The sequence below is a fragment of the Clarias gariepinus genome, chromosome 24 (genome assembly GCF_024256425.1).
Source record: "Clarias gariepinus isolate MV-2021 ecotype Netherlands chromosome 24, CGAR_prim_01v2, whole genome shotgun sequence".
NCBI lineage: Eukaryota > Metazoa > Chordata > Actinopteri > Siluriformes > Clariidae > Clarias > Clarias gariepinus.
The window spans coordinates 13,875,044-13,891,659 of NC_071123.1; the positions used below are offsets into that span (position 1 = coordinate 13,875,044).

General features: G+C 39.2%; 1 protein-coding gene across 2 annotated transcripts in view; it reads right to left on the minus strand.

Annotated features, from left to right (window-relative positions):
- lamc3 (laminin, gamma 3) overlaps positions 1–16,616 on the minus strand; it is a 132,362-nt gene that overhangs the window by 59,478 nt on the left and 56,268 nt on the right. For both annotated transcript variants that reach the window (XM_053485271.1, XM_053485272.1), the window contains exons 10-11: positions 11,543–11,741; positions 8,671–8,774 (exon numbers count right to left, since the gene is read on the minus strand). In XM_053485271.1, the coding sequence (XP_053341246.1) occupies positions 8,671–8,774; positions 11,543–11,741 (303 nt within the window). The remainder of the gene's footprint in view (positions 1–8,670; positions 8,775–11,542; positions 11,742–16,616) is intronic.

Genomic DNA, 16,616 nt, shown 5'->3' on the forward strand with positions numbered 1-16,616 from the left:
AAATTCAGGAACAAATGAGAACAAAAGTAATTGAGATCTATCAGTCTGGTAAAGGTTATAAAGCCATTTCTAAAGCTTTGGGACTCCAGCGAACCACAGTGAGGGCCATTATCCACAAATGGCAAAAACATGGAACAGTGGTGAACCTTCCCAGGAGTGGCCGGCTGACCAAAATTACCGCAGATACAACTCATCTGAGAGGCCACAAAAGACCCCAGGACAACATCTAAAGAACTGCAGGCCTCACTTGCCTCAATTAAGGTCAGTGTTCACGACTCCACCATAAAAAAGAGACTGGGCAAAAACGCCCTGCATGGCAGCTTTCCAAGGCGCAAACCACTTTTAAGCAAAAAGAACATTAAGGCTCGACTCAATTTTGCTAAAAAAACATCTCAATGATTGCCAAGACTTTTGGGAAAATACCTTGTGGACCAACGAGACAAAAGTTGAACTTTTTGGAAGGTGCGTGTCCTGTCCTGGCGTAAAAGTAACACAGCATTTCAGAAAAAGAACATCATACCAACAGTAAGATATGGTGGTGGTAGTGTGATGGTCTGGGGTTGTTTTGCTACTTCAGGACCTGGAAGGCTTGCTGTGATAGATGGAACCATAAATTCTACTGTCTACCAAAAAATCCTGAAGGAGAATGTCCGGCCATCTGTTCGTCAACTCAAGCTGAAGCGATCTTGGGTGCTGCAGCAGGACAATGACCCAAAACACACCAGCGAATCCACCTCTAAATGGCTAAAGAAAAACAAAATGAAGACTTTGGAGTGGCCTAGTCAAAGTCCTGACCTGAATCCTATTGAGATGTTGTGGCATGACCTTAAAAAGGCGGTTCATGCTAGAAAACCCTCAAATAAAGCTGAATTACAACAATTTTGCAAAGATGAGTGAGCCAAAATTCCTCCAGAGCGCTGTAAAAGACTCGTTGCAAGTTATCGCAAACGCTTAATTGCAGTTATTGCTGCTAAGGTTGGCCCAACCAGTTATTAGGTTCAGGGGGCAATTACATTTTCACACAGGGCCATGTAGGTTTGGATTTTTTTTCTCCCTAAATAAAAAAAACATCATTTAAAAGCTGAATTTTGTGTTTACTTGTGTTATCTTTGACTAATAGTTAAATGTGTTTGATGATCAGAAACATTTTGTGTGACAAACATGCAAAAGAATAAGAAATCAGGAAGGGGGCAAATAGTTTTTCACACCACTGTATACTAAGGAGCAGCTGACAAGTGCAAGGTTCAGAAAGAAAGGTCTTTGATCATGTTAATAGGGTAGATCAATGAGGTAGGAGGTTGTCTCAAGGTACTGGAAGAACATAAACTCCTTGCACACAGACTGGAGACAAGATATGAACAGTCTTGAGGTGTGAGACAGCATTGATAGGCATACATCGATAAATATCAGTTGACCAAAAGAAAATAAAAATCAGTTTTAGTAAAAATTTGTTCTACTACAAACATTTTCATCTGAGTCCTTTGTCTACAAATAGATCAATTTCAAGGTGATAGAGCTGTTGAAACTGCTGTCAATTCTTTTTTGCATATCAGAACACAGAAACATTATGATTCACATGATCAGGGGTCTCCAAATCCAGTCCTGGAGGGCCAGTGACCAGCACAGTTTGTCATTCACCAACACCTAAACACACCCACTGAACCTAGTAATTAACAGATTAGTTAAATCAGCTGTGCTTGAGAAGAAGAATCACCAAACGGTGTTGGACATTGGCCCTCCTGGATTTGGAGACCCCTGCACTAGCGCATCAATGAAGTCAGGTACTTATGTTAGCTGAGTAGGCCAGATGTGCGGTCGACATTCAGTTAATCTCAAAGGTTTTTTTTTTGTGTGTGTACGGTAGTTCTGGTCATGGTTCTGTGTAAGACAGTTTATTTTACCCACTTCAGTCTTGGCAAACCATGTCTTTGAAAAGGGATTTTGTTAATTTGCAAACAAGGGCATTGACATGCTTGAACAGGTTTGAATGGCTTATAGTGCCAGTTCAAAAGTTTTTTTTTTTAGATTTATTTTCTATATTCTAGAACAATACTGCATTTTTTTGTGAACTACGGTATGTGAAAACACATATGGAATGAGGCAACTAAGCTACAACAACAACAGTCAGTTGATATTTTTTGACATGAAGGTCAGCTGTTCTGGAATAGTTTTTGCAAGAAGAGTATGGTCAAGTGCTTTGCAAAAGCTATCAAGCACCACAATAAAACTGGCTCTCATGAAGACAATCCCAGGAAAGCAAGACCAAAATGTACCTTTGCTGCAGAGAAGAAGTTTATTTAGAGATACCCATAACTGCATCTTAGATTAGAGCTGTTGTGAAGGCTTTACAGAGCATAAGTAGCAGACACATCTCAATATCAACTGTTCAAAGGAGATTATGCATATTTTAAGGTATGTCCAAACTTTTAACTATTAGTGTTTTGATTCTAGTAAGCAAATGGGCAAATGCTAAAAAATGATTTAAATGCAAGACACTTACGGTAGTATGAATTTTATGTAATGGGCTTAAAATTCCAGAATGCAAAGGCTGTATGCTCGACAAGTTGGTGAGTGCAATGGACTTAAAATTGACATTACCATGGAAGCTAAAGCTGATCTGGTTGAGCAGCATTAACATGCGAGTTTCCTTTCGAAGGCTACACTCGAGGCTGCATGAAAACGCTAGGGGAACATCTTGTCATGTTGCCGGTTGTGAAGCATGTGTGTGTCAAACACGCCAAATTTTGGCTTATATAACCTCGGTCGGGTAAAGTCATCTGATGAGACGCACCTGCAGGTTATAAATAGGAGTGAGCCAGAAACATTCCTCAGATTCTTTGTCTTCACCGACATTGTGCGCGTGTGCGTGTCAGCATAAAATGCATTTAAAAGACATTTAAAAGCAGAGTGTGAGCACTGTGATGATCTTCTGATGAAGGTGCTTCGCGCGCACCTTGCGTTCTTCAGGGAACCACGAGCCGCACTGCACTCTTGGGGATCACAAGTTGATCTGGCTGAGACACAAGAGACGGAGCCCTTCCTTTCTCTCGCCTTCTCTCCTGATCACAAAGTCTCTCCTTCCACTTCACGAATGCACTTCGGTGCTCCTCGTGGGTGTATGGAAGAGATTCGTTTTCCTGCTTCTGTAGAAATGGAAGTAGCTACCTTAGAACGCTCCTTTAAAGATGATAGGGAGTATGAGGAGTTGCTTGAAGTTATAACACATGCAGTCGAACGACTGCACATTGATTGGCCACAGGAGCTAATCAAAAGTAGACGACAGATTTCTGTCGAGAGGGCCAGGAGAGGGCGCCACAACGCCGCTCTCTTCCCTCTTTTGATGACCTCCATAACGAATTATCTCGTTCTTGGAATAAACCTCTCTCATCCTGTATTTTTGTACCATCGACTTCGTTCTATTCAAACATCGTTGATGCAAAAGCACAAGGTTATGTGGGGATGCCTCAGATAGAAGAGACGCTTGCGGGCTATCTCTCTCCTGGAACATCATCCTCATTAAAGAAGCCAACCCTTCCCTCCAAGCCGTGTAGAACTTCATCTACCCTGGTAGGGAAGGCGTTCCAAGCAGCAGGTCAAGCCGGCGCTTCCTTGCACACCATGGCGGTTTCGCAGGCATACCAGGCTGATCTGCTGAATGATTTGAGCACGAGCGGCACTGTGAACCAGGAAGCATTCACAGAATTACGCCGGGCTACTGATTTGTCCCTACCGCGACTAAACAAACAGCCCGTGCTATTGGCCGTTCTATGGCCTTCTTGGTGTTCCCTGAGAGACACCTATGGCTAAATCTGACAGGCATCAAGGATAATGATCGAACATTCCTCCTTGATGCCCCTGTCTCACCCTCTGGCCTATTTGGTGACGCGGTTAATTCCGTTGCCACCCGGTTTCGAGAGTTTAGGCTATTAACAGGATTTTGGGAAATTTCTCCCACTCAAGAGTCGAGGCTGTCGGCCACCCAGCCTCGACCAGATCTGATTCTTGCCAGGCGAGAGGCGCAGAAGGAGAGCGTTAGTAGCCGGGCACCCCCCTGTAAGGACTGGGGTACGGCTCGCCGCCCTTCACAGACCACCTCTAAAAGAACAGATCGCCCCCGAGGAGGGGCATGTAACTTTCTTTTCCATAAGAGCATGCGGCTTACCAGTGTTGGGTCCTTCCATTTCCATAAGAGCATGCGGCTTACCAGTATCGGGTCCTTCCATTTGGTCTAGCTCTCTCACCCGCACATATATAAAATGCATGAATGTAGTTCTGGCTCTTACGACTCTAGGGTATCTGTATTAGAATTACATACATGACTGGCTGGCCCAGTCTCAATAGCTAGTGCTTCAACATTAGCATGTCGTCCTAGCTCATCTTTGTTTCTAGGATTAAAACCCAAAAGTCGAATCCATTCTCAACACCCTTAAGGAAATCAAGCTAGACCAGAAAGTGACCATCACTTTCAGAGATCTTAGCTCTCATGGCAGCTGTATCCACGGTGACACCTTTGGGCCTTCTGCACATGAGAGCATTTCAGTTGTGGCTAAGACAGGGGATTTCACTCTAGGGCCAATCCCCAATAAGGGTTACGCGCCAGGTGCTTCGTACCCTTCCTATGTGGTTTAGACCCCAAATGTCCCCTTTGCTACTCCCTGACTCTTCCAGCACCCCCCGGTCTGGACACCTTGGCCCATACGTGGCCCAGGTTACGCCTTTATGTGTTTTTCCTGATAGCTCTGCTCCCAGGAGTCTTGGCGCTTAGGCGCAGGAGACGATATTTTAGCTCCGGCCCGAGCTTTGGAACCTTCACGTTTGGTCCCTGAATGGCCAGTGATCAATTAAGTCAAGCTGGTCTTCCAGCCAGCGTAATTAAGACTATTCTAAGTGCTAGGGCTCCCTCCCCTAGAAGAGCTTATGCCCTCAAAAGGAATGTATTTGAAAGTTGGTGCATGACGAAGCAGATAGACCCAGTCCACTGCCGAATTGTTTCAGTGCTAGAGCTTCTGCAGGAAAAGTTGTTCTCTGGCTTGTGCCCTAGTACTTTCAAGATGTACGTAACTGCTATTTTAGCCTGCCACGTCCTGATTGATGGGGTTACTGTGGAAAAACACCCTTTTAGTTACCCATTCTATTTATGGAGCTAAATGGTTGAGGCCACCCACTAGAGCCACGGTCCCTTTTGTGCTCAAAGGTCCAATTAAGACACCTTTTGAACCACTAGAGTCAGCGCCTCAGGTTTCTGACCCTTAAGATGGTTTTTCTAATCACCGTTACCTCTCTAAGAGGATTGGAGATCTGTCAGTCTCCCCATCCTGCCTAGACTTTGCTCCTGGGCTAGTCAGGGCCATTTTGCATCCTGACTGAACTATTTCCCGAAAGTTCCATTCTCAAAATGCACCCTATTGTTTTTGAAGCCTTCTGTCCACCGCCTTTACGCTACACAACCTTGGGTCCAGACACTTGCAGTGCGGCGGCGTTGGTACTCTAGTTCCCATAGCGTTTTCACGCAGCATCGAGTGTAACCTTTGAAAGGGAATGTCTCGGGTTACTTTGTAACCCTGTTCCCTGAAAAGGCGGGAACGAGATGCTGCGTCCCAATGCCGCACTGCCTACATGACCGGATATCTGTTCAGACAAATCAATCTGAGGAATGTTTCCGGCTCACTCCTATTTATAACCTGCAAGTGCGTCTCATCAGATGACAGATCACCCGGCCGAGGTTATATAAGCCAAAATTTGGCGTGTTTGATACACACATGCTTCACAACCGGCAACATGACAAGATGTTTTCATGCAGTATCTCGTTTCCGCCTTCTCAGGGAACAGGGTTACAGCAAAGTAACCCAAGACGTTATACTGTAATAGATGGACAGACTAAAGGCTATACAAGAGTTGCATTATTTTTAGGTACTGTAGATATGAAGCGGGAGCAAAATCCCACTGGCAGCAAGATTTGTAAGGCGCATTGTAGGTTTGTACAGAAGATTCAGACACACATGCATTGAATATCTCCCTGATCACTGTTAACTGTAAAGTATTTGAGTAAAAAAATATATACCCATTGTGCCTTTAAAATTATGTACAGTAATCAATTAAAGAGGATGCTTTTAGAGCCAGTATTAGTTGGTGTGATTGATATTTGAAACTTATTTTAAAAAATTAAAAATACAAATCTGAACATGAGAAAAAAAATGAAATACCTGATGTTGGCAGAAAATTCCTAACAGTAACAGGAATAATAAAACACATTACTGATTATGTTTATGCAGTGCACATATTTGATTTTGACATAAAGGATAATAGACAAGTGAATGATAATTTCAATGATAAATAACAAATGGTTTTTTAAAGTTTGTTTTTGTTCATAGGATCAAGTACACATTTGCTTTTCTAAGCATTTCACTGCATATCGAACTGTGTATGACTTTGTATGTGACAAATAAAATTTGAAATTGAATTAAATTTGAATTTATTGGAAACATTAAAAAATGGAAATCAATGTTTTAACATTCTCTTTCCATTTGCTTGGATGCTAGTTAACTACATTTTGTGCATTTTTTATTTTGCATGTCAATGTCATTTAGTATTCCATTGTCAATAGTCACCCATAGCCTATGCAATTCTGGATTGTTGTTTATTATTTATTATTATTTGCCATTGAGTTTTTTTTATAATGCATTCTATAATTGAGCTTCATTTCTAATTTCCAAATTTCTTTAATTTCCTTTGCAAATCTTAGACCTTTATTAAATAACCAAAAGGCTGTCCCTCTCTCAGTCAGACACTCACCCACTCATCTTCTACAGTATACTACTTTTTTCTGTATACAGGGTCAGGGGGTGCCAATCCATTAAAGGACCAACAGGCTGATTACAAATTCATACAAACTCCCAAGATCCTTCCCCTACCTTCATGCCTTTTTTCTTTCAGACTACTGTTGCTGGTAGAGTGAATTTTGGATATGTATATAAATAAAGGAAGCAGTGATTAATTAAACAGTATAGACTGAAAGGAGCAGAGGAGAAATATGGTGAGGAGAAAGAATTCTTATTCCCCAGGTACCTACGGCTCAAAACAGTGATAAAGTAACACACACACACACACACACACACACACACACACACACACACACACACACAAAACATGCTGCATATGCTTACATATGCCACATTCGTACACATGTATACAGAGCTGAGACATTTTACAATGTTATAAACAATCCTAGACCTGGGGGCTTACGCTTAGCCACTGCTACAGCTACAGGGAAAAGCATATATGTAAGATAAAGCAGCAGCACACTCAGTCCAATGTTCATGCAGCAGTACCTCAAGCTCAGTCAGTGTGTGTGTGTGTGTGTGTGTGTGTGTGTTGCAGAACAAAGCAGCCAAAGTTATAATGGGACATTTGACAAGTGAATGATAATGCCAGTCTAATCCATTTCCAGTGGAAGAGACAGTGCAATGGCACTGAAATTGAAGCTTGCTCTTTGTTGAATGTTATTTCTTTTCCAAACCCTTCGGGTGCCAAGTGACCTACAAGCTTGTTTAGGGATTTATTTGGGACATGCATCATTACCATTGTTTCCTTTTTATAGCCAGGAAATCTGTTTCTGTGCATGTCTGTGTAAAAAAAATAGCTATTTCAGAACATTTAAATTATTGGGCTGCATCAAGCAAAAACAAAACAAAAAAAAAAAAACCAGAGCTAACAACTATGCCAACGTAACTGGAAGAAATTTGGTCAGAAAAAAATCATGAACGACTGTAATTGAAACACTTGGTGAAGTTCCATGGTAAAAAAATACATTAAAACCAACAGTACAAATCATAGCCATGTTTAATAGTTAAAGTAAAAGCATTTCTCTACACACACTATGTGATGAGAACTCACAGGATTGGGACTAAACAGACATGTGGCGATAAGTTAGTGAGGATCATCAGAAAAAAGTCTTCAATTTGCTAGGAAGCAAAAACATTGTACTTTAGAACAATAGAAAAAGGTCATGTGATCTGATGAGTTTAGACTGACCCTATTTCAGAGAAGTGGGTGCATCAGGGTAAGGTAATTAATCCACCTAAAGACTTGGATTCTGCCTTAAGCAGATGTTTAGGTTTACATCAGATGTAGTGACAATGCAGCTTGCGGCATGTTCCTATATCAGTAAGTAAAGCCTTTAACACTAGCTTTGCGCATGCTCAGGTGTATTTTTACCTTTAAGTCTATATTTGCTTGTTGCAATTGCCATGCTGGTGGTTTCTTGCTCAAGACACTGAAAAATGCAATACCCCTGCTATGCTGTGCAGAGCATTCCCAAAACAGCACATGGAATTTGTTTTAGAATCTGGTCATATTTCCAAACTAGAATTTTTCATCTAGGGCTCATTCATTCATTCATTCATACAATTGTCATTTCCTGACAGTGTTCACTAGAAAATAATGATACTGCCAAAAGGTAGGATAATTTTGGACTAATTTCCTCCAAAAGTAAGAATAAAATATGGTTTGTTTTAGTAGACTTAAATGACTAAAGGTATCTATTAGCTCATTATCTAATACTATAGTGCATACTCACTCAGGTTTCTTATTAAATCATGTCATGTAGACACAACCTTTAATTTATTTAATTTTGACATGGTCACAAGCTGACACTTAAAAAGTGATACTCACAGTTTCGTCCTCCTACATTGCTGATGTGTAGTGCAGTCAGGTTGTTGAGTAAACGTTGAAACTCAAATTCGGTAAGTGATGGATTCACCTCTGTTTCGGTTAACCTATGGATAAAATAATAATAATATTAATAAAAAAAACAGGTTCGTAAAATCTGTTCTTTATATAGGCAGGTCTGTAGCTTGTGTAAACATCTAGGAATACAGTAAGTCACAATACATGCATTTTTCTACTAATTGTCATGTCATCAATGTAAGTGTACTGGAGCAGCATATTGATAGTTTAATGAACCCTAACTATTCTATTGCTAATAAGAAAGTAGAACTCATGTAGAAGTTAGTTAGGTTTATCATGCATATGTTTACCAAGCCATCAGTAAAATGGAATAATGGTGCCAATTCTAAGAAGAAATGGAACTTTACCTTATAGTTATTTTTAAACATCCTGCCTAGTTGGTGAAGATACATGTTTTCACTAAGTTAGTGTTAAAAAAAATGTGCGTGTCTGTGCATACCAAAGATTTTGCCTTTATTGGTGCAAACACATAGCAAAAATCTAAATCACAGCGTCAATATTGGCCAATACAGAATTAAAGCCCAGAAACAAGACTAGCAAGAAACAATTAAGCAACAAAATGATAACAGGACAGGTATTTACACAATATGACTTAAAATAATAATAATAATAATAATAATAATAATAATAATAATAATAATAATAACAAAAATAAAAAAAGCACATAAAAAGACAAACTTAACAGGAGCTAAGAAGAAGGCAGCTAAATCAGTCAGTCAACAAACCAAAGACAGGCTAGGATAGGATTGCCTCTATAATCCCCCAAAATTGTTTGCTTCTTGCTGTGTTTAGCCTGACAAACACAGCCATCTGTCCTCATACTGTTTTCCTCCTGTTAAAATTTCTTTATGGAATCAGCTCCTGATCTCAATATTGACCAAAGAGCTTTGTTTATAATTACTTAGCTTTACTGATGGGAGTTGGTAACTATTCTCGACCACCGGTAAACTAATTAATTAATATTCAGTTTAACCACTTGTACTCACTGTTTCCTTAAAATCAACCCCACTGTTTACTAGAATTTCCTTCAGTGGTGATTTACTTGTATTAGTTTTCCTAAAAGCAAAGTATGCCCACATCAGGGCGTTGTTGTTGGGTGGCCTTCTACATTGGTATAATTTACATATCTTCAGCAATTGTGATTCATGCTGTATTTTGACACGCTCTGCTTCCTGCTTATTTGTCTTAGCCATTTCTTCTTTTTCAAGTGACCCACATCATGGCACCCACAATTTTTATTTATTTATTATTTAAAATTTTTGCCTACTTCTTTTTTTTTTTCACCTGCCCTCATCTGTTTCATCTTGCTCATTTTCATCACCCTATTAAAATTAGCCCTAATAACACATTTCCTGTGTCAGGGAACAATACTGTCAATGACGCATGTGTTCTCACAGTCACAGATGTGGAACTGTGAATGCTTCGTTGCACAATCATAAAACCCACACCCTGCTTATAAACAGATTTGTAATAGCAGATAACTAGTATACATCACAAGACTTGTCCAAAATTGTTTATTCTTCGCATTAGGAATTCTCCAAAAATGTTTCTGGAAGTCTGCTCTCTTCCAGACTGAAAAGTCAGGTGTAAAACAGTTTTATGTCATGGCTTGTGGCTAGGAGCAGATCATCCAGGAAGAGACCATTTCCATTTGAACACAAATGTTTACTCATTAGATGAAAATGGACAGTCAGCACAATAACCTTCATAGCATAACAGTCCACTTTATTTATTTATTTTTTGTTTGTCATACGACGGCCCGGTGGTGTAGTGGTTGTAATGGTTGCACCGCCACTGTCGCCGACACCTCCAGGGTTCGATTCCCGGCCAGACTCGAATCCCGTCTGCTTACTTCCTGTACTCATGTTTTTATATAATTTTTCTCTGGGATAAACAAAGTATTTATCTAAGTATACGTATGTATGTATGTATCCATCTATGCATGTGTGTATGTATCTATGTTTGCATGTATCTACAGTATGTATGTATGAATTAATCTACAGTATGTATATATCTATTGTATGTATTCATCCATCTATTCATCGATCCCTTCAGTTTGAGTTTTAGTTCGAAATTAAATTTTTAGTAAATTACCAATCACACAGCATGGGCTTGGCTGCAGCAATCTGTAATGCACTGTGTGTTCTGACTGGCACCTATTAGAACCAGCATTATTTTTTCAGCAATTTGAGCTATGATAGCTCTTCTATTGAATCAGACTACTCCAAATGTACAGACCGATAAAATGCCCTGAGAGCTGCAGTATTGGAATTGCTCTGGCTCAGTCATTTAGTCATCACATTTTTGCCCGCTACGAAAACAAAAAATGCCCAGAAATTCACGTTTTGTGTAATGTTTTCAAAGGGAAAACCAGGCAAAAAAAAATCCACTAAATGTACAATTTCTTTTTATTTTTTCTTCTTTTTCAAGTAGATGGATTTTTCAATTACTGATGTACCCTCCTTTATAATGTATTGAAAAATAAATTAAATTATAATCCTGACGTGTTTGGGTCAAAGTTTATTAAGAGCAAAGTGTGCAAGGGTATTGTAATTTACCAGCTGAGTCAAATGATTATTTAAAAAAAAAAGAAAAAAAAACCCACAGAAAATAGTTATTTTAATTTTGTTCTTTTTCTTGAAAGTATAAATAATATAATAACCTTATAAACTAGCAGCATTTTCAACTTCATTTAAGTTTTTTTTTTTACAAATTATTTTATGACAAAATTAATTTATATTTCATTTGATAAGTGAAGTTCAAAACTTATACATTTTATAAACACCAAAACACATACCTGAGGGTGAAGATGTTACGGGGGGCTTGGCTAGGCACATTATCCACATATTGCTTCGCAAACACATTAGCGCTAACTGACAGTCCAGATCCTTTAAGATCCACAGTCACAATCCTGGGCAACAGCTCACTTGATTCAGCCGTGAACGACAAGGTAAGGTGCTGGCCGTAACTTAGCAGTTGGTTCCCCAGAAACTTTGCTGTTAGACAAACAAAGCAAATATATTCATTAGCTCCTTTTAAAGCCTGATATTTTTAGTTCTCTGATTCTGTGAATGTTATGTGGCTGTAAGCAGGGACCTGATGTGTTAATATGTGTGATGAAGACTTACAAGGGTGTGAAATCCCGTAAGTCACAGAAACAAGAGGAATAAGAGCTAAATCCTTGCTTTCAGATGAGTGGGTGGGTTCTCTGATGCCCTAGCCATGTGTCCGCCCAATTATCTGTGTATGTATAAAAGGATGGTCTTGTAATTGGCTTTCATCTCCTCTCCTCTAATTAAAGACTTCAAAAAGCCCCCACAGAGTGCTCTTCCACAGACGTACACTTTTTTTTTGTCCATTTATCCTTGCTAGGACCTTAACCAAAACTGTTCCCACAAATTCAAATCAATTTCTGTTCTTCTGGGAACATTTGGAATCCAATCTAAGACCTAAAACTTGGCCAAGCACATACTGATGTAACACATTTCATAAAATATTGGCCCTTAACCCTGTCTGCTCCAGGGGTGCATGGCTGACCCTGTGCTCTGACTTCAGATATGCTGAAATATGGGAAGAAAGAATTTCACTCCGTACTGTTTATGTGAGGACAAAGGCTTAACTTAACTTCACGTAGTATTTATAAGCATTGGGTTCACAATACAGCTTTGAGTATATTTATTTTTTTGCTGTGATTGAAAAATAGATTTTCATTAGATTTAATGCCCTGCTTTTATAATGGCATTAAAAGTAATGGAATCAAAAATGTTGTTTTTCAGTCCTCTGCTAACATTCATTTAGTCAGCAATTGGGCAACAGTCACAGCTGGTTAGCACGGAGAGCAGTTAGTCTTGTTGCTTTAACTTACCATGTACATAACAGCTGATTCATTTGTGCAAAAGAAAAGGGGTATTTGCAATAATCCATTTTGTAACATTCTATAGGTTCATAAGTATACAGGATAAGGAATAAAAAAAATATAGTAAGAAAGAGAATGCCATAACATAAGAAGCATGTATTGATCAACTGTATATAACTGCAATAATGGAAGTGATAACAGAAAACATTGTTTCAGACATAAAATACATCATATTCCATATAGTGATCATCATGTGACATCTATGCTTTTTTCAGGTGACACAATACACTAGTCTTGATTTCATTGCTTTTCCTAAGGTCGAAAGGGTGTAATTATTATTAAGTGTTGTGCACATGTCTACACACACACACATATATATAATATTTATTATATTTTTTAATTACAAGTTTCTCCTAAAAGAAGAGCTTATTTTAACAGTAATGGGACTAAAAAGCATCTGTGGGTGTGATGGTCCGGTAACCAACACCTTTTAGTCATTTTTTTCCCATTGTGGTGAGTGTTTCCCACATTTACTCTAACCCCAATTAAATAAATTAACCCCAATTTTCCTACCAAATGATGAAACCGATGTGGAAAATCTTCACGCTTCACGTATTTAATGTAAATCTTTTTGAATATTTAAACAATATGCTGCAAAAAATCACACAAAAACTGAATATTAACCGTTACATATCATACCAATAGTGACTAAATAAATGAATATAAATACTTATACTAAAGTTATAAGCATACCTTGATATCTAAAAATAGGCACAGTTGTGTTACTAGGTCATTAGCATAGAGGCCATTCAATGGGTTTTACATACCACACAGGGAGTGACAGGGATTGGACAGAGTAGAAGAAATAAATTACAGCCATTGTGGTTAGGGGGGAAAAAAAACTGTGTCTGAAAGATAAGAAAATGAAACGGGACCAAAGAGGCCCTTGACTTCTAGAACTCTCTGTTCCTGCTGCTGTTCAAGAACAACCCTGATGAAACACAGGTGCTGACCTTCTCCTCATCACACAAATTAACTGTCACCAAAGTGATGAAACCTGATGACATTTACTGAACTTTGTCTGAGCTAAGCCTGCAATCACACTACCAACCAAAAAGTCATTCCTGTCATTCTCACATTGCCGCTTGGGGGTGAACATTGTTCACTTAATTAATAAATTTATTAATTTATTTATAACAGACTTTTAGCGAAAAGCTATAACTAAAATGATGGCCCCAACCAATGCTTCAACACAATTTACATTCACATTTAAATTATTTTGAGCCTGGAAAATAATAATGAATATAAATATATATTATATATCCTGTCCTAACAGTATAAGCTGCACTTTTGGGGTTTAGATATCTGCTGTTGTGCTGTTGCGACCACAGTGAAAATATAGTGAAAATATTCTCATGCTGACAGGTGAACACACTGTTTTCTTAGCAATTTCACTTAAAATAAAAAAAAAAAAAAAAATGCTAAACCAAGTAGAAATTTTGAATAAAAAAAAAATGCAAAGACATTTAGCACCCAATGGAAATGATCATCTAAATCGAAAATTGTGTAGAAAATGTGACAAGCCGCCATGGCTCTTTAATAACCTATAATTATAAGAATCGTTTTTAATCTTGCTCAAGGAAATATGCAATTATCATTTTTAAACCCCTTCCTCAATAGAAAATTCAAAAACATTAAAGCCACCATGCACACCCCCTTTCCTCACAGTTTTTTTCCCCTTAGCATTTATCTTAAAAAATCATCAGTGTGCAGTTAAAATTGCGTGAAATGTAGCTTTTAGGAAGGCCTTATAAGTATGAAAGGACACTGAATAGCAATCATAAAGGAATATTCATTGTGCATTGTAAATGCATATTAGACCACATAAAATATGAAATTATGCAAATTTCAAAACTTAACATGATAGTACTTAAAATTAGTTTTTTTAACAACACTCTTTTAACAAACATTAAATGACATTAACAAAGCATTGATCCTTGTTAAAATAACAAACTACACTAAATTATATACATAACGATGAGGCATTATCACCACCTGCCTAATATTGAGAACTTTCCCCGCAGAACATTGCCCAAAGCATCACACTGCCTATGCCTGTTTGACTTCTTTCCATAGTGCTTATTGGTTGTATGTCTTCCCCAGATGACATGTCTTATCCTTAAGACCAGGCCACCTTCTTTCATTGTGTTGATAATCAATTCTGTGATTATAGATTTCCGCCTTTCATTTGAAGCTCATGTAGATAATATTACCAGGATAGCATTCTTTCACCTTAGAAATATTGCCAAGATAAGAAATATATTGTCGCTAAACCACGCAGAAAAACTAGTTCATGCTGTTATCACCTCTAGGTTGGACTATTGTAATGCCCTACTGTATTGTTGTTCAGCTAGGTGCATAAATAAGCTTCAGCTAGTCCAGAATGCAGCAGCGAGAGTCCTTACTAGAACCAGAAGATATGAGCACATCACCCCTATCTTATTTTCACTGCATTGGCTCCCTGTGAAATTTCGCATTGATTTTAAAATACTACTCTTGACATATAAAGCATGTGATGTTTGCAGATGACATTGTGCTCTGTAGCGAGAGCAGGGAACAGGTGGACGAAAATTTGGAGAGGTGGAGGTATGCTCTGGAAAGCAGAGGAATGAAGGTTAGCCGCAGCAAGATGGAATACATGTGTGTAAATGAGAGGGACCCAGGAGGATTGGTGAGGCTACAGGGAGCAGAGGTAAAGAAGGTGCAGGATTTTAAGTACTTAGGGTCAACAGTCCAGAGCAACGGAGAGTGATCAAAGGCGGGTACAGGCAGGTTGGAATGGGTGGAGAAAAGTGTCAGGTGTGTTGTGCGATAAAAGAGTATAAGCGAGAATGAAAGGAAAGGTGTACAGGACAGTGGCGAGACCAGCAATGCTTTACGGCTTAGAGACAGTGGCAGTGAAGAAAAGACAGGAGGCAGAGTTGGAGGTAGCAGAGCTGAAGATGTTGAGGTTCTCTTTGGGAGTGACAAGGATGGATAGGATCAAGAATAAGTTTATCAGAAGGAGAACCCACGTTAAATGTATTGGAGATAAAGTCAGAGAGGCCAGATTGAGGTGGTTTGGTCATGTTCAGAGGAGAGATTGTGAATATATCGGTAGAAGGATGCTGAGGTTGGAGCTGCCAGGCAGGAGGTCTAGAGGAAGACCAAAGAGGAGATTTATGGATGCAGTGAGCGAGGACATGAAGTTAGTTGGTGTGAGAAAAGAGGATGCAGAGGATAGGGTTAGATGGAGGCAAATGATTCGCTGTGGCGACCCCTGAAAGGGAACAGCCGAAAGACAAAGAAGAAGACTCTTGACATATAAAGCATTAAATGGGTTTGCGCCGCAGTATCTGAGCGAACTGCTAGTGTCTTACGAACCGCCACGCCTACTTCGATCAAAGGATGCAGGCTGCTTGACAGTACCGGGTATTATAACACAGTCTCAGTGTTTAAGTATAGGCTAAAAACCTATTTATTTAGCCAAGCATTTTTATAAATAGATTTGCCATAGGTAAAGGAGCAGATCTGGGGGACTCATGGACGTAGAGTATTATGGTGAACTGGTATGTTTGGATGCTGTCTTCCTCACTCTCATTGATCACTCAGGTTTGTTGACGGTGAGGTGATTGTTTGCTTTACATCTCAGGAAGCCCTCATGTTTGTGTTTCCTTCTGGCTTTCCCTTTTAGTTATGCTGTCATAGTTAGTCCTGCCGGAGTCTCTGCTTGCACTCTACAGTTAACATACATTCACATTATGCATTGTGTGACTGTGACCATAACTAACTGTTATCTCTCCTCTTCTTCTCTTTCTCCCCCTCTTTCACTTTCCTCTCTCCCCCTGTCTCCCTCTTTCACTCTTTCTCTCTCTCAGTCGAGCTACACATGTCGTTCCTGAGCTGCAGTGATCATTAACTGCTTTCTGTTTCACCCAAATGAGGATGGGTTCCCTGTTGAGTCTGGTTCCTCTCA